Source organism: Poromitra crassiceps (assembly GCF_964638095.1).
Source record: "Poromitra crassiceps genome assembly, chromosome: 1".
In the NCBI taxonomy this organism is placed as follows: Eukaryota; Metazoa; Chordata; class Actinopteri; order Beryciformes; family Melamphaidae; genus Poromitra; species Poromitra crassiceps.
The window spans coordinates 111,386,162-111,404,511 of NC_139623.1; the positions used below are offsets into that span (position 1 = coordinate 111,386,162).

At 44.1% G+C, this 18,350-nt stretch overlaps 1 protein-coding gene across 1 annotated transcript in view; it reads left to right on the forward strand.

Annotated features, from left to right (window-relative positions):
• Positions 1-15,682, forward strand: part of LOC310772699 (NLR family CARD domain-containing protein 3-like) — a gene marked incomplete at its 3' end in the record, with an annotated part of 48,616 nt that extends 32,934 nt beyond the window's left edge. The window contains exon 6 of the mRNA XM_083632573.1: positions 15,630-15,682. Coding sequence (XP_083488699.1) covers positions 15,630-15,682 — 53 coding nt within the window. The remainder of the gene's footprint in view (positions 1-15,629) is intronic.
• Between the last annotated feature and the right edge of the window lie 2,668 nt (positions 15,683-18,350).

Below are 18,350 nucleotides of genomic sequence, written 5' to 3' on the forward strand. Positions count from 1 at the left end.
GAGGAGAGAGAGAGAAACACTGAGACCAAACACAGCTGCTGAGATGATGCTTCACTCTGTACAGGATCACACACACACACACACACACACACACACACACACACACACACACACACACACACACACACACACACACACACACACACACACACAAGTCAAGACATAGAAAAGCTCGTCCATATGTTTAGATCACATGACAGAAGTGAACAGCTGCCTCTAGAATTCTGACACAAACTAATCTGAACACAAAGCCTCAATTCTCAGCTCCCTGCATTGACTCCAGTGGCGAACGTGAACGCACACATGCAGGTTTGTGTGTGTGTGTCTAAAAACTCCCTTCACATGTCACTGGCTGCACCTTATGCTAACCTATAGATAGATAGACAGATAGACAGACAGAGAGATAGAGACACACAGAGTGATAGAGAGAACATGTGGTCAGTGTTTGACGCGTGATTTCTAACCCCACATAGGATAAGCAATAACCACGCCCTGTGGCGCCGGGATTGGCCAGGAGCATTGAAGTTTGGGACTAAAGCACCTGGGGTTTTTCATCTTTTAAAATAAAGATGTTTAAAAAGCTATTGCTTGTTACATTTTCAGTGCTGTACCTTTTCTCTGGGTAAGAATTGAGCTTGAAATTAACGATATTATACATTATATTATATGAGCTATGAACGTGAACACAACACCATTTATATTATTGCATGTTTTTGTAGATTGTGTACATTGTGTAGATTACAATTATTATGCTTATTATTATTATTACTATGCTAAGGAAGGTAGGAGACCATAATTCATTTCAATGTCCGCTCTCGAAATCGCTGTCCGTTCTCAAGAGCTATTCAGTTGGTTCATGAAATCGCTGGGCTGCGTGCCCTCCAGTGTTGCTCCTGGCCAATCCCGGCGCCACAGGGCGTGGTTATTGCTTATCCTATGTGGGGTTAGAAATCACGCGTGTTTGACAGGTGAGGTCAACAGAGATGCACTTCCTCCTACAATGTAAAACCTTTGAAGAAACAAGGAATATTTACTTCAATAAATTCAACTCTGTAATTCCAGACTTCAAAGAACTGAATGAGCTCCAAATTAAAAGTAGTCCTAAGAGAAGGAGACAGGGCTCATCTGTCTGTCCAATATGTCTCAACCTGAGGGACAGTGAGTGACCTACACACACTGATGTGTATCAATCTGTTTTATAATTAATCTGTATTATGATTATTATTATTATTATTGCATTGTATGTATTATTTTTACTGTATTATTGTATTATTCATGAGGAGTGATGGTAATGTTGAATGTGATTGTTTCTTGATGCTTTGGCAATATTGTTGTTATGCCATTCATGGCAATAAAGCTATTTGAATTTTAAAAATTTGAATTTGAGAGAGACACACACACACACAGAGAGAGAGAGAGAGAGAGAGAGAGAGAGAGAGAGAGAGAGAGAGAGAGAGAGAGAGAGAGAGAGAGAGAGAGAGAGAGAGAGAGAGAGAGAGAGAGAGAGAGAGAGAGAGAGAGAGAGAGAGAGAGAGAGAGAGAGAGAGAGAGAGAGAGAGAGAGAGGCCATGGAGGAGGCTTGTTGTTGCTGCTGTGATGTTGAGCAGAATCTCTGGTCTGAGTCAGAGCACAGACAGGATGCTGAGGCACCATAAACTCATGTCTTTCTTATGTACAAACTGTTGTTTTATTCATTGGATGTAAATACATGGAAATTATTTTTACTGTATTCTACGTTCTTTATCATATATTTTTTGAATTTAAAATTACTACTTTGTTCACTCAGTTTCAATTTATTTTACTGCTACATTGAGGAATTAAAAGTGTTGAAAATGTCTACATGTGTTGTGTCTTTACAGTTTTTCTCCAAACGTTTAAACACATTTCCAATAACTGTGGCTCAGTTTGTCAAAACTCTAAACTGAAAAGTTTGTCAAAACTCCACAAATCTCTTATAAAGTGACACAACACTCAAAACCATGTTCTCTCTTCTCTAAACAGATTATTTCCACCAAAACAAAACACACAGCTATGATATGTTGATGTGTTACACAGCATCAACTACACACTGGTGTGATCAATTAAAACACTACCATAAAAATAGTCTTCATGTATGTTCTGGCTTCATGAGGCCATGTTACATATTCAAATGCATACAATTGTGTGGAAATAGTTTCCTTTCCTCATTTTGGTAAAGTGTAGTGTTTTGCCCTAAAATAGCATTTACAGTTGATACAACACAAATGTTACCTGTTTTAACAAAACTCAGTAATTTCACTGATACAATAGTTAAGGTCAGAAGTGTCATGTCCATTGAAACTGAGGGGGCAGTTGCATTTTTTGAGAGAGAAAAAAAGAAAGAAAGAAAATGCAAAATTCATGGCAGTCATTAGTAGTAGAGCATCAATCCCCTTTTCAAACATGTGAAAATGAAATGTTGATGAAATGTTAGTTATTATCGGTGTTTTGAAGTGACTGCACACACCAGACGATTCATTCAAAGCAACTTTACTTCCTGGAACACATTCTTAAGTACACAGTCTAGAGCGCCCTCCATAGGCATCATATAGAACCACATATCAATACATCTTCCTTTTTTCCAATAAGACAGAAGACTGTATAACTCAAGGGCTATGTCCCTATAACTGGAAAGTAACATCAATTAACTGTGTTCTTGTAACTGAGCTATGACTGTATAGCTAGGAAGTATAATAGTTTTATTTAACCCAGCAACAAGCGGTCCAAATAGCTGGCCAAGCCTCCTGGATTGGCCAGGAGACACTCCGGTAGGCTAATAGCCTCTCGGGATGGAAAACATAATTCCCAGAGATTTTTCTATATGATTATAATGTAGCAGGTGGTACCTGCAGCTTGCCGTACACACCTTGAATGCAGATAGGGAGCCGTATATATAATCCATGGGCCAAGCCCAAAATTTCACTTATTGGTATCACTCAAGGTGGCAAATTCCAGTCAAATTTTTTGAAAAGGTACATGTCCATAGATGATATTTTGGTATGATAACTTTTGCTAAGTGCTAGCTTCATGTGTTATCAGCACATGAAGTTAACCACCCCCTACAATAAATTGGTATCTAGGCACTGGTGCATATCCTACTTTAGGCTCATTGTCAGGACCTTTACTCATGGTTTATGAAGGCATGTTTGGTCTATTTTTTAAGTGTAGACTCATAGCTTTCATTTAAGCCCAGTTGTGAGTCTGTCTAATAAATGTAGAGGTCTTCAAAGTATCAACATTCATTGCCCCACAATTTTCACCTAAACTATAGTCTTTATTTGAGCATTGTGACATGTAGGAACATCACTGACACAAATAACAAAACCTGAAATACTCACAGGACTGTAACAATTGAGGAAATGTATAATCTTCCCATATTATCCCACCATGAAGGCTGATTGTGGGTCTTAAAGTAGAAGATGGGCCCGGGCCAGAATTTTCACTAATTGGTACCACCCACGGTGGCAAATCCTAGTTTTGTATTTTGAAAAGGTCTGTACCTTTAGATGATATTTCAACTTGATAAACCTTCCCAAGTGGTATCTTAGTCACAGTTAACCCTCAATGACACCAAATGTTGATCCAAACAAAGAGACAATATTGTCACTTTATTTGAACAGAACACCACTATCACAAATATAATAATAAACAGTCTATTTTTTTTCTTCTTTTTTTTGTCAAATGTTTTATCCCCCATTAGTGCTAATTTTTTATTTATTTATCCTGGTTGCTGCTCCACCCTCTGCCAATCTGGGGAGAGCTGAAACTCGCTCCATGCTTCCTCTGAGACATGAGCAGTGTAGCCAGCCACTTCTTTTCACCTGACAGGGGAAGCTTCACCGGTAGGACATAGCACGTGGGAGGATCACGCTATTCCAACGAGTTCCCCTCCCTCCGAATAGGCACCCCGAACGACCAGAGGAGGCACCACTTCAGTGACCAGGATATTGCATGTTTTGGTGAGGGGTATATGAAGGAAACCCCCAGAGAAACTCCACACAGAAAGGCCCTTTTGACGACCCCACCCGGGCGGTGGGCACTCGAGGACATTTGGTGCAGAACAGCAGGTAGCAAAGATTGTTGGCATCACATAGACTGGATGAGCCTATTCACCTTATTCACCACGCCCACTTTTTCTCTCTTCCGCGTTCAACGCAAACATATTTGTTCTTCCGGTTCAGCGCTAGTTGTTTACTGTGGCTAATATTAGCCGCTAGTTAGTTATGTTATATGGCAGTAAAATGCCACTGAATGACCAAATTGATATAACTTTCAACCATTTCGAGTAACAGTTTCCATACGGATCACCAGCGTTAGTTTGTTGTTTATAACGTGGCTATTCATAATGTTTTATATCTCGGATGCGTTATTTCGGCCTGGCCTATGTGGGTTTCAGGATGAAAAAGTAACGTCATCTTTAGAGCTCAATATTCCTGGAATGCAAGTTTAACTAAACAGTTACATGTCCTCTGCATTCTACATAAAATTAAGATATTACGGGTTGTTTTATTTTGTATGTTACATACGTATTGGCCAAGATATGTTAGTTTATGGCGGAGTAATTATGCCTGTTTAGGAGGGGAGTGTGGGCGGCCATCTTGCCTGCAGGGTTTTTGGCAAGTCAAAACGGAAATACTATAACGAAATGACGTAATGCGGAAGCGTCCATGTGTGGGCAAAGAATAAGGTGAATAGACTTGAGCTTTCCCTCATGCAGTCTGTCAATGAAGTCTCACAACCTCGAAATATTGCGGTTTGCACTCGCCGACTTTACGCATACCAGCGGGGAACATAGGACCTGGGGAACATAGGACCCTTTTTTGGGAGTGGGGAACATAGAACCCTTTTTAGCAGGAGCGGGGAACATAGAACCCGGGGAACATAGAACCCGGGTTACATAGGTACGCTCCCCTCACACACGCGTACGCTACCGTAGCCTATCAAAATCCAGACATGTCGAGAGAGAGAGAGAGAGATGTGGAGTGGCAGACTAAGACATCATGGTGTGTGTGTGTGTGTGTGTGTGTGTGTGTGTGTGTGTGTGTGTGTGTGTGTGTGTGTGTGTGTGTGTGTGTGTGTGTGTGTGTGTGAGCATCTGTGCGCTCCGCTCCTCCTCCTCTTTGTCTCACTCTGCTGTGTAAAATTAAGCAACACACAATTGGGGCCTGTGACTACTGCACAAGTAGCACAAATGTGACAGCCCAGTCGCAGGTTGAGAGGAACGAGGCTCTGTCCTCTTCATCTGGATTACATGTGGGCTCTGGTGGCTCAAACAAGTAAGGTTGGACAACACCCATTTAGTGGAGCGGCTAAGTGCTATAATCTTTAAATTTGTGATACAAGCGTGAAAATTGGCATGAGCAGTCTCCATGGGTCACTTGACAAGAAAATTGCCCGAGCCAATTGAAATTTCAAGATGGCGGGCATTTTTCAAGATGGCCGACACCTTATTGGAGCAGTTAAGTGATATAATGGTTTATTTGGTGATACAAGCATGAAAATTGGCATGAGCAGTCTCTGTGGGTCACTTGACAAGAAGCCACCCACAGCCACTTGAAATTTCAAGATGGCGGCTATTTTTCAAGAGGGCCACCACCTTAGTGGAGCAGTTAGGCCTAAGTAATCATTTAGTTGGTGATACAAGCATGAAAATTGCCATGAGCCATCTCAAAGGGTAATTTTACAAGAAACCGCCCACAGCCACTTGAAATTTCAAGATGGCGGCCATTTTTCAAGATTACCACCATCTAAATGGAGCAGTTAAGCAATATGATTGTTTAGTTAGTGACACAAGCATGCAAATTGGTATGAGCAGTCTCTAAAGGTTGCTTGACAAGAAAACACTCTCAGCCACTTGAAATTTCAATTTTCAAGATGGCCGCCCCCTGGATCCTCAAAAGATCAATTATCTCATAGAAATGTATTGGGATTTTTTCAAGGACGAATTGGTGTAATTTTATTTTATATGATTTAGATTATGCTAAATACAATTTTTAACGCATCAAAATACAGTTGTGTTGATCATAGATAGATAGATAGATTAGACAAGAGTGAATATCTGCACTACCAGGGCACACTGGTGATATATCACTGCTGTTAAACTCAGAATGGGGTTCAATGTCAGCTAATTGAAAGTTAGTATCCCAAATGCTGTCTAATTTACCTCAAAACAGTTAGATAGCCGCACCTGAATTGACAGGTTGTGCCAGCGCGGGAGAGCCGAGCCAAGGTAATGGGGTTTTAGTTAACCGGATGGTGTACAGATCGCACGGGATATAAATGACATTGGATGAACGATCGGACTAAGTGTAGGGCTAAGGCATGAACTTAGTTGTATCCCATACATCAAAGTGCTTAAATGTGGTAAAAGGATAAACCCTCGGCCTCTATGCAATTGCTGCAGACATGGCAGAAGCCATCATATCAGTTGAGAAAACCAACTGGGACAGATGTTTCATTTGTCAGCAGGAAACCAAGGAAAAGCTCACTCAGCCGAGTTTCGTCAATATAGAGCACGATCAAACTGGTTATGGTACCATTGCAAGAAATGTTCCATTATTTCACAAGATTAATGCTCTGCCTATCTTACTTAGTCCAATCCGATTAGATGAAGGTGATGGTATAGAAAGTACATTGACAAGAAACAGAGCAAAATATCATTTAAGCTGTAAACTTATGTTCAACAACACAAAGCTCGAAAGGGCCCAAAAGAGAGCATCTTCTACTGCTGCTGAAGACACCGACGATACCAAAGATATCAATGTCAAGAGGCGAAGAAGACCCCAGCCCTCGAAAGCTTTGTGCTTTATCTGTGAAGATGAGAGTGCAATGGCCCCCTTAAGAGAAGCAATGACAATTCAACTTAATGAAAGGGTTAATGAATGTGCCAGGAATCTAAGTGACATGAAGCTCCTTGCAAAGCTTATTGCTGGTGATGTTGTTGCACAGGAATTTAAATACCATCCTGCCTGTCTCGTTGGACTGTACAACAGAGAGCGAGACCATCTCAATGCCCTCAAGCATGAGCAGAGCCTTAAAAGCTCAGCTAGCCATAACTGGCATCCCTCTATTTTTTCAGAACTTGTCATCTACATCACGGACATAAAGACCACAAGTGACGGCACAAATCCAGTTATATATTTTTGTTCCCCCACCCCTTAGTATTTATTTGACAAATTTAATGGCTGTTAGTAAAAACAAAACAAAAAAACAACAACAACAACAACAACAAAAAAACAACAATAACAAAAAAAACTCCCTTGTGACTGTTACCTTGTCGTGGTAAGGGAGCTTGTGTACCTCAGTGAACCCTGAGAGCTATGCCAGTGGGAGACAACTCCTGACAGGTTTTACCAAACTGGACAGGTCGTGGGCGAGGAGTCAGACAAAACACAGTCAAACAACCTCTCTTGACAGAGCCTTTCGAGGAACCCAATACATTTCTATGAGAAAATGTATCATTTAAAGATCCACATGGCGGGTGGTAGCATCCCGGAAAATGGCCTCTATCTTGAAATGTCAAATGTCCTGGGAGAATTTTCTTGTGAAGTGACCCTTTGAGATGGCTCATGGCAATTTTCATGTTTGTATCACCAACTAAATGATTACTTAGGCCTAACTGCTCCATTAAGGTGGCGGCCATCTTGGAAAATGGCTGTCATCTTGAAATTTCAAGTGGCTGTGGGTGGCTTCTTGTCAAGTGACCCACAGAGACTGCTCATGCCAATTCTCATGCTTCTACCACCAAATAAACCATTATATCACTTAACTGCTCCACTAAGGTGTTGGCCATCTTAAAAAAATGCCCGCAATCTTGAAATTTCAATTGGCTCGGGCAATTTTCTTGTCAAGTGACCCATGGAGACTGCTCATGCCAGTTTTCACGCTTGTATCATCAACTGAAAGATTCTGATGAAAATAAGCACTTAGCCGCTCCACCATCCATTACTTGCAAGTCATAGTTACTCTCTGGCCCCCATCACCCCCTCGCCCCCTCCCCTCCTCCTCTCTGGCCCCCACCACCCCCTCCCCTCCTCCTCTCTGGCCCCCACCACCCCCTCGCCCCCTCCCCTCCTCCTCTCTGGCCCCCACCACCCCCTCGCCCCTCCCCTCCTCCTCTCTGGCCCCCACCACCCCCTCGCCCCCTCCTCTCTGGCCCCCACCATCCCCTCGCCCCCTCCCCTCCTCCTCTCTGGCCCCCACCACCCCCTCGCCCCCTCCCCTCCTCCTCTCTGGCCCCCACCACCCCCTCACCCCCTCCCCTCCTCCTCTCTGGCCCCCACCACCCCCTCGCCCCCTCCCCTCCTCCTCTCTGGCCCCCACCACCCCCTCGCCCCCTCCCCTCCTCCTCTCTGGCCCCCACCACCCCCTCGCCCCCTCCCCTCCTCCTCTCTGGCCCCCACCACCCCCTCGCCCCCTCCCCTCCTCCTCTCTGGCCCCCACCACCTCCTCGCCCCCTCCCCTCCTCCTCTCTGGCCCCCACCACCCCCTCGCCCCCTCCCCTCATCCTCTCTGGCCCCCACCACCCCCTCGCCCCCTCCCCTCCTCCTCTCGGCTTGAGTATTGGGGACACGCCCACACCATCCGCAGCAGATGTAGGGTGAGAAATTAGAATGGATTCTCATGACTTTTCTCTTGACTGTCAAACCTAAATGTATATACTTTGCAACGTCGTTCATCATCATTCAAATGTGGCTGGTGGCTTATTAACATAGGTTCCTGCGGTGGTGTGATGAACTCAAAATGCTAAATTTTGATTAATTATTTTTGGTTTCCAGGGACTTTAACATTAATTTTGGTCCCTTCCCATGCCATTATTATCCCCATCACTGCTGTTCTGACATCTGACAAGCCACTGATGCTCATGAAATGTCTAATTGATAAAAGGATATTTAAATTGTCTTATCTTCCTGTGTACCCCAACATGACCAGTATCATTTTTTTTAACTTATTGTCTCACAGAGGACAATGATGCTGAAGACAATGATGCCGATACAGAATTGGATCTGTGTGCAACTCTACCAACACATAAAGATGCTGCAACACAGTGGGAGGTTCCAGCACTCACTGATCACAGCTACTCGTCACAGCTACCACTTAACCAGCCAACCTGCAACAAACAAGCACATGACAGTGCCGATCCAGTTGCCCACACCATCCTTAAGAATGACAGCTGCTCAGTGTTGTACACTGGCCTTCCTCGGAGTGTGTTTTTTGATCATGTGGCATATTTACAGCAGTTCTACACGGCCAGCTTTAAAATCCCTGTTGCAGATCAAATCTTGCTCACACTGATGAAGCTGAAGCTGAATCTGAATCTGTTGCAAGGTGAGCTAGCTGTGCGCTTTGCTGTGTCACAGGGTGTCAAATGGGTCAAGGTAAACTTAGGCTAGGGCTGGTTCCGGTTTATTGCATCCCCCTCGGAGTTTCGGTTAGAACTGGAATAATGAAGCGTTGATGGATGTAACTGGGTTTATTAGCAGGCTGTAGGTAGGGTGTTGATGGCATGGGGATATTTGGGGGTGTGTGTGTGTGGTCTGAAATAAACAACAAAAATAAACTGCATTATAAAATGAGTATCCAGAAACTAACAAACATATTTCCCACTTAAGGGTTCAAACCAAACCTACATGCATGGAGAGAAATTAGGCTACTGGTTACCATAGTAACACAATACTGTAGGTGGTGAATTATAGCCTATATTATTATATATTATTATAACTATTACATGAGTCTTCTCTATTCAGTAGTAGGCTAATAAACATCACTACAAACAAACATTACAATCATGACATCATAACCAAACAAAACTGTATCAGAATTATATTCACGACTTCAATGGATGGAGCACATGGCCAACTGTCAATTATTCAATTAAGGTGCCATGACGGTGGAAAACTACTAACTCAGGATATCTACAAAACAGAAAGAATGGCTCCAGTCAAAAACAACAATGAACACAATGTGAAATCACTTACATTTCCTTTCATGAACGCACACAAAGGCAAGTCAATCAAGGTGAAACAGCGAGCCTTCAATCGCGCACCTCTGGAAGTCCGTGGCTTCACATAAAACAAGGCACGCAGATGAAGCCTTTATATAATTATACAGAAGCTGCAGTACCGGGTTGCGCCAGTAGAGTTCGCCATGGGGGCTTTGCTATTAAAATGATAAAGTACACAATAACTGAACTAAAATAACTAAACATTACAGCACCTTTTGTACGCAGGGAGTAGTGAGTAAAATCCTTTCCTACTGGATTGACACTATGGAAGAACACATGCGGATCTACATTCCCTGGCTGCCAAGGGAGACAATCCGGGCCACAATGCCTCAGTGTTTTAAGGAGAAGTACCCCAACACCACCTGTATCATCGACTGTGCTGAAACTACTCTGCAGAAAGATTCCAGAGGAGAGTCATACAGCCACTACAAATCCAACAATACTCTGAAGTACTTGGTTGCCATTGCTCCATGTGGACTTGTTATGTTTCTCTCCTGCATATGGAGGCAGATGCAGTGACAAGTTCATGACCGAAGACTCTGGCTTCCTGGATTACCTTAGGCCTCGAGATGAAGTTATGGCAGACAGGGGCTTCACTATCCGAGATCTGCTGTATGAGAGAAAGGTAAGCCTGGCAATAGCAGCTTTAACTCGGAAAGGAGGCCAGCTGTCTGACGAGGATGTCACAAGCACTAGAAGGATAGCCAATAGAGAGCTCCAGTAACGAGTCCGGAAATCATCGATGCTAACAGCCCTGGTTCTTCACAGTTTTCGCCTATGGGAGTTTTGAATGGGTTTTTGGCGCGATGCTTCTAATAATCTCTCTGAGCAACGCTGGCTTAATCAAACGCGAACCAGTGTTTAGTAATATCATCTTCACACACGAGGACCACTTTTACGAGTTTTGAAGCTTTTACGTGCCGTTAAAAGGACGGCTAGCTAGCAAACGGCTAAATGAGACTACACTTTTGAGTCGATGAGGATATATACGTCAATAACGTCACCACTTCAAAGGGCGAACACGGAAATTATCTTTCCCTCACCTGGTTCAGCCCCGTTCAGCCCGAGGTAATCAGTGCACACATCAACAACAGTCCAGGTTGAGTGCTGACGTGACGTGAAAGCCTATGCGACAGTATGTAGTTCTGGATTAGCTTAGCTCGAGCATTTTACTTCTAGGGCTCGCATTTACGCTACAAAACTCATGAAAGTGGTCCTCATGTGTGAAGATTATCCCGCTGAACCTTGGTTCGCGTTTGATTAAACTTGCGTTGCCCACAGACATTATTTGAAGCATCGCGCCAAAAACCCATTCAAAAATCCCATAGACAGAAACAGTGAAGAACCAGGAAGTTTGGGACTTCCGCATTCAGCCTACAAAAATACGTCATCCCTGGAGCTCTCTATGTGCGTATACATGTTGAGGGAGTCATCAGACGACTGAAGGTGTTCAAAATCATCTCACAGACTGTTCCCATCAACCTGGCCGACAAAATGAACAAAATCCTTAGAATCTGTGTAGCACTTAACACGTTCACTGCCGTGGACGAGTTAACTCATCAAGCAGAAACCAACGGTTGACTGCCGTGGACGAGTTAACTCGTCAAAAAAAAAAAAAAAAAAAATTGACGGTGGGACGTAGATCAAAGCCCCCTACGTCTCCTATAAAAATATGGGAGCCACCGAACGTGTACAACCCATTCCACCGACCCACTAAGTGGCGACAGTGCTCTCCAGACTAGAGAAAGCCGAGCAAAAACAGCAGAAAAAAGTGTGAGGAAACCATTCTCATGAGAATGGTTTGGCGAAAACGCTTTCGCGCTGGAGCTGGCGCACAACGTGGGGGATTCCTAAAATAGAGTCTGGGTGCAACACACGCAGCAGAAAGCCCAAAAGCCCAGAATCGCACGCAGCTTCATCCCAGCTCACATCCCAGCTCACATCCCAGCTCGCAACCAAAACCCCAGAAACGCCATCCAGGCGGCAGAGACTCACCTGTCATACACTCTGCCTGCAGAGCCCCAGAGACATACACCCACGGAGAGGAGGAGTTTGCAGGAGAGGGGGGTGGAGGTGCTGTTATATTGGACTAAACTATTATGGTAGTTTAGTCTCTCTCTCTCTCTCTCTCTCTCTCTCTCTCTTTCTTTCTCTCTCTCTTTCTTTCTCTCTCTCTCTCTCTCTCTTTCTCTCTCTCTTTCCCTCTGTCTCCTTCGCTCAGCTCTGCAGTGCGCAGACACACACACACACACACACACACACACACACACACACACACAAACACAATACAGTATACACACTTGCCCAAGGGCACCCATAATCACAGGCACGTGAGGTGGTGTGTCTAAAAATCCATTTTTCTCAGCTTTTCCTTCTCAGACTCTGAAACCATGCTGTATTCAACTGCTAATGCCTACATAACAGAACATGATAAAAACTAACTCTTTTAGACAGAGAAAGCACACATTCTATTAGTTCTTTTGAGATATTTTGTGTTCACAAAGTCCTAGCAGAAAGGCTAGGACTAGGCTCTTGAAAGATGAGCCAGAATCCTCAAAAAAACCCTTGGCAGAAGCTACCTACTGATTGGATAAACTGTTGGCAGTGAATGTGTTAATAACATGCATCACTTCCTGCTTCAGCACGGTACCAGAGATTTTCTTCCACAATTTATTTTCCCATAGACATTTCGTAAAATGCTTATAAAAATAGTTTTACTTGGTCAAACCCAACGCTTCAGCTATATTTAGAATCGGGAGAGACCACAGAACATTTCACTCAGACCACAAAAAATACAGTTTGGTTTGAACAAGTAAAACTATTTTTATAAGCATTTTAAGAAATGTCTATGGGATGGCGGATGAAAATCCCTGGTACAGTGCTGAAGCAGGAAGTGACGTTCCACTTTGGCTCTCTATGTTCAAACAGAAATGCTGTCTACAGCATACAGACACTACATGGTGTGTTCAGGTGCTATCGGCTCTCCTTAGATCAGGGGCGGTTTTAGCATCAGACCTTTGGGTGGGCTCAGCCCACCCAAAGGTCATGGACCGCTGAACCCCTAGGGGGGTCCGGGGGCATGCCCCCCCGGAAGAAAATTTTGTACAGTTTCAAGTAAAAATGGATCAAGCTGGTGCACTTTGAGATCAAAATGAAGAGACTAGATCTATGAAGAACTACACACATCAATATCTTCTTTACCGTTCTGTGGTTTTACAGCAATGAAAAAATAATTGTTTCCCTATATATACTATATATATTCTGCATACAGGTTACTTATGGTAGAATTATGCTTGCATACATAATACCAAAATCACTTCAGGGGAGTTTCAAGTAAAGTAACATTTTGCTTTGTAGGCAAAACAAAAGTAAAATTAAATCAAAAGGGAACTTCCTAACTTATTGGCTGGAATAAAATTCCGACAAGATAATAATATACTGTAAGCACTAAAGCAGGAGTTTGCAGTCAACTAGTTGAAATTAATATGTGGCAGTATTTGTGGGGGTCAAAATCTATATAGGGTGTACCACCACAAATAGATCAGTGTATGGGAAACACTGACTATTAAATTGTGTGACTAGAAAGACACCAATAAATCTGAGAAAATGTACTTTAATTTTGAACAACAGCACTACAACGGTGGCATTACAAATGGTATTATGAAATTATTGTGGGGAAAAACAAGAATGCCACTTTTTTTCATGAACTTTAACTCATTGAGTGCCAAGGACGAGTATAGTCGTCAATTCGAATAGTAACGTAGAGTGCCAAAGACGACTAAAGTCGTCAATTGCGTTTTTTGACGGTGGGACGTGGATCAAAGCCTCGTGCATCTCCTGTAAAAATATTGTAGCTATTGAAGGTGTATAACCTATTTTATGGACCCATTAGGTGGCGACAGTGCTCTCCAGATTAGAGAAAGTTGAGGAAAAAAAGCAGAAAAAGCCCCGTGATGAAAGAGAAACCGATGCATGAGCCAGAGCGGCACAGATTGCTCTGGCTGCCTGGAGCCAACGTTAGCTGCGAACAGCAGTCAATCCGCTCCCACAAATGAGCCCCTCTGTCTCTGCTGCATAGTTTCTCCACACGATTAGCCGCCAGAAAATAAAACCAAAGCCAAACCATTCTCATGAGAATGGTTTGGCTTTTCAGTGTCGCGCTGGGAGCCGGCGCACAAGGCTGAGCGCTCCGAAAATAGACTGGGTGCAGCGCACTTTGAAACGCGCAGCAGAAAGCCTATAATCGGACGCAGCTTCATCCCAGCTCACAACCGAAACCCCAGAAACGCAGACGAACGCGAGCCCGATCCAGACTCCCCTGACGAGCGGCCGCCATCCGAACGTGGATCCGTAAGGCAGCAGAGCCTCCCATAGCAGGCAGCAGAGACTCGCCTGACACACGCAGCAGCCAGCAGAGCGAGCAGAGCCACCAGAGACACTCCCACAGAGGAGGAGTTTGGAGTTGAGGGGTGTGTGGGTGCTGTTCAGATGTTTCAGGTCAGAAAATATTCGCTTCAGAGTCAGTGAATGTGCTTGAAATGCTTCATTTCACAAAAGGCTGAATATCTCAGCTTCTAATTTGAAACGCCTGTTTTTGCTGAAAACAACCTATCTTCTCCGGCTCATAACTAAAGAACGGAAAATGGTATCAATAAACTTTTTTTTGCTGATGATACAATAGAGTGCGTGTTCGGTGTTTACATAGTAATATCACACAATATTCTGTGGGCCTCGAGAAATCACTGAAAACGCTCTGAAACTCTGAAACTTGGAGCGTCTGTTCTCCAAAAGTGGCTGGCACTCAATGAGTTAAGCAGAAAATTAAAAAATTGTTTTAAAGCAAAAATAAATAATAAATAAAGATAATTTTAACAGAAACTGCTACTAATGATGACCACCATGGATTTGGAGAGAGAGAAAAAAAAAAAAATTTTTTTTTTTTTTTTTTTTTTTTTTTTGGGTGGGCTGAGACTATTTTTGGGTGGGCTAAAGCCCACCCAAAAAAGGCCTAGAACCGCCCCTGCCTTAGATGGGCAGAGGGTGGAGCAGCTAGCTCCCCTCTGCTTCCAACCTGGGCCTAGGCTGGCTCGTCTCACCATCTGCCATGCTGTGGTTGGTCTTGTTCTATCTACTGTCACTTCACCGGTCACAGCCAAGTATACTAAAGTATAAGTACACTTAAGTGTAAGTATACTGTATACTGTGTAAGTATATGTCGCGAGTGGAACTGTGGCTTATGACTTTGAGATTGGGCTCCTGCAGCCAGAAACATTTTTTGGTGTGTGGTGTATATTATTGTCCAGGGGGGCACTGTATTCTCTCACTGACTTGATTCTCAGGTGATCCGCCCTCTGCCCCGGGAAGCGAGTGATCAGCCTGCCCTTATAAGGAGGACGCCGACCGTCCACGGGACAAGACAAAACCCAGGAGGAGGGAGACGACGGGGAGAGCAGACTGGAGGAGCTGGCCGCATCGGGACGAAACCCACACACAACGCTCGCTAAGCCCGCCACAAAGGGACGGTCTGACCTATTCTCACTCAGTGAGTGTGTGGCGTGTCTTGGACGCGACTATGTCATTGAGTATTCCTGCTTCTGTGTCTCTTAAGTGAACGTGAGGAGCCGGCCGGACCAGATCGACGCCGATCTACTGCTGTGCTGAGACTGCTGGGCTGTTCGACAGGACGACCAGACACCCACACACAACGCTCGCTAATCCCGCCACAAAGGGACGGTCTGACCTATACCTCAGTGAGTGTGTGGCGTGTCATGGGCGCAACTTGTTGCTGAGTGTTCCTGCTCTGTGTTTTTAAAGTGACTCTGATCTACGCTGGTGTCGCCGACGGTCCCCCGCCAGAGTGCCGGAACCCTGCCTGCTTGCTGTCCTCCGTCTGCCCGCTGCCTGCTTGTTGTTCTCCGCCCGCCTGTTACCTGTGGCCGTGTGGACGTTCTCCGCCTCGACCCCCGCCACCATCGCGCCCGGGCCTGCTCGTCTGCCCGCTGCCTGCTTGTTGTTCTCCGCCCGCCTGTTACCTGTGGCCGTGTGGACGTTCGCCGCCTCGACCCCCGCCGCCATCGCGCCCGGGCCTGCTCGTCTGCCCGCCGTCGCTCCAGCCTGCTGAGCTGGGATCCATTGTTGGGGGCTATACCCAGCCTGCCTACTATGCTCTGATAAGTACTCTTACCACTTATATTATCCCAACTCACCGAAGGAACAGGGTGAACGTCTAATGTGAGTTGGGACGGACATTTTAAATCCTTTTCTCTTTTTGTTGTTCGTTTTATTTTCTCCTTATGCTTAACACTACTAATGTAGCTCGCGCTCATTGTAGGTCACGTGACACTGCAACTCAATATCTATGGGATTGCCCGTCCTAAGATCACCCCCCCTGTTAAACGTTGTGTCCCGTTTGCTGTGCTGTTTGAAGTGGTCTTTTGCAGTTGCCTGCCATAATATAACAGGGTGAAATAATATTCTTATGCAGTGTGTCTGCCGTAATATATTGGTGTGCAGTGGTATTCAGATGAAATGTCTGTCTTTGCAGTGGAGTGTGCAATGTTAATTCCTGTTGCTGGGAATCTGTGTGCTGTGCTGTGTTAGATCTGTTCATGACGCACGTCCTCAGAGGGCCTAAATCGACCAGGAAAGCTAACCTAGATATTTGAAACTGCAAGTGCCCATGTGATTTTATAAATGGCTGCGATAGATTTATTTTTGTATTTTAACTGTTGAATAAAACATTGTATATTTTTGTACCGTAACTACACTGGTTGTTGTGATTCTTTGAAGTCCAGGAGATTTTATAGTTTCAATAGGTGACATATACTTAAAGGAGGACTTACCTCCAAAACACTTTTTTTCAGCTTTTAACCAATATATATGACTTTGGGGGTGATGTGTGAAGAATTCTGGTCAGAATTTCCACATTTGACACCAAACTGTTGCCATTTTACCATTTGTATCATTTTTCAGCAGCATACCTGGCATAAGCGCCCTCTAAGGGTCCAACACTGCTTTTTTTTTTTTCTCAAATGAATGGGAGATTAGGGGCACACTGACGTCACAGTGCCCCCAAAGACTATGGGATTTCAAGATAATTACTCCCCTACCCCCCCTGTACCCTTTCGGCTCCTCAGAACTCCAAGCCTATTTCTATTGAAGTTTGCTCTTAAAATACTGAACCAAACGTCGTCAAAGTTGGCACATGTCTTAATTATAGTTAGTTTCCTGCTGAATGTGTCATTACTTTATTGATATCTTACCTGGATAAGCTCGAATGATGATGTTTATATTATCAGTCCGAGTTGCAAGCACTGTCTCCAGCCCAGAGGCAGGCGGGAGAGAGTCGTACTGTAACATGGACGAGCCCCAAGCTCCGCGGGCGCGCGCAGCAGGCCAGCAGCAGCTGGGCTCTCTGAGAGCAGAGAGAGCAGTCTGATATTTCCGCAAAAACAAATATGGTCGCAGTTTAGCGCACATGTAAAATATAACGCTATACTACGACGTGACAACGTGACAAAGCATTTTCAAACAGAAATGCTGTCTACAGCATACAGACACTACATGGTGTGTTCAGGTGCTATCGGCTCTCCTTAGATGGGCAGAGGGTGGAGCAGCAACAAGGGCAGATTGGGGAAAATAGGCCAAGTACAAACAGCAGGTGAAATGTACACTATACACACCATTACTAACCAGCTGATATATCAAATCATTGTACTGTTCATACACTGCATTTTCATCAACATGAGATTGTCTGTTTTCCTCATATTTTAAGTGTTCCTACATTTGAAATCCAACTTTAGACACACTAATAAACACATTTGAATCCATAAGGCATGTCTCAGTCCTTCCTTGCAATGTAGGTTTGAAAGTAGCAAAGTGAAAATTACAAGTATCAAAGAAAATGTCAACAAAGAGGAATCTGTCAGGGCAAGATACAATTTGATCAGCGTTTCTCTGTCCCCAAAGCCTGGATGAGGGATTGCCAAAACAAAACACAGGTAATTCAGTAACATCTGTTTTTATATGAAGCCCAATTAATACAAGGTGCAATACAAATATTCATAAATCATGACATTAGGTAAACATCTTTGAAAAACTGCTTGTATAATACGGTAGAACTGATGAGAATCTTACAAAGCAGAATGGAAAAAGTGAACAGTGAGCACACTACAAAAAATATACAGTTCCGGTGCAGGGCAAATGCAATATCAAGTCACAGCAGAAAAAGTCAGCACACAAAATGTCCTGTTATGGGTTTAATACCTTAGTCTGGGCAGGGCAGCAGCACAGCAACAAAGGTTTCGGCACGTAGGCCTTCCTCAGTGTT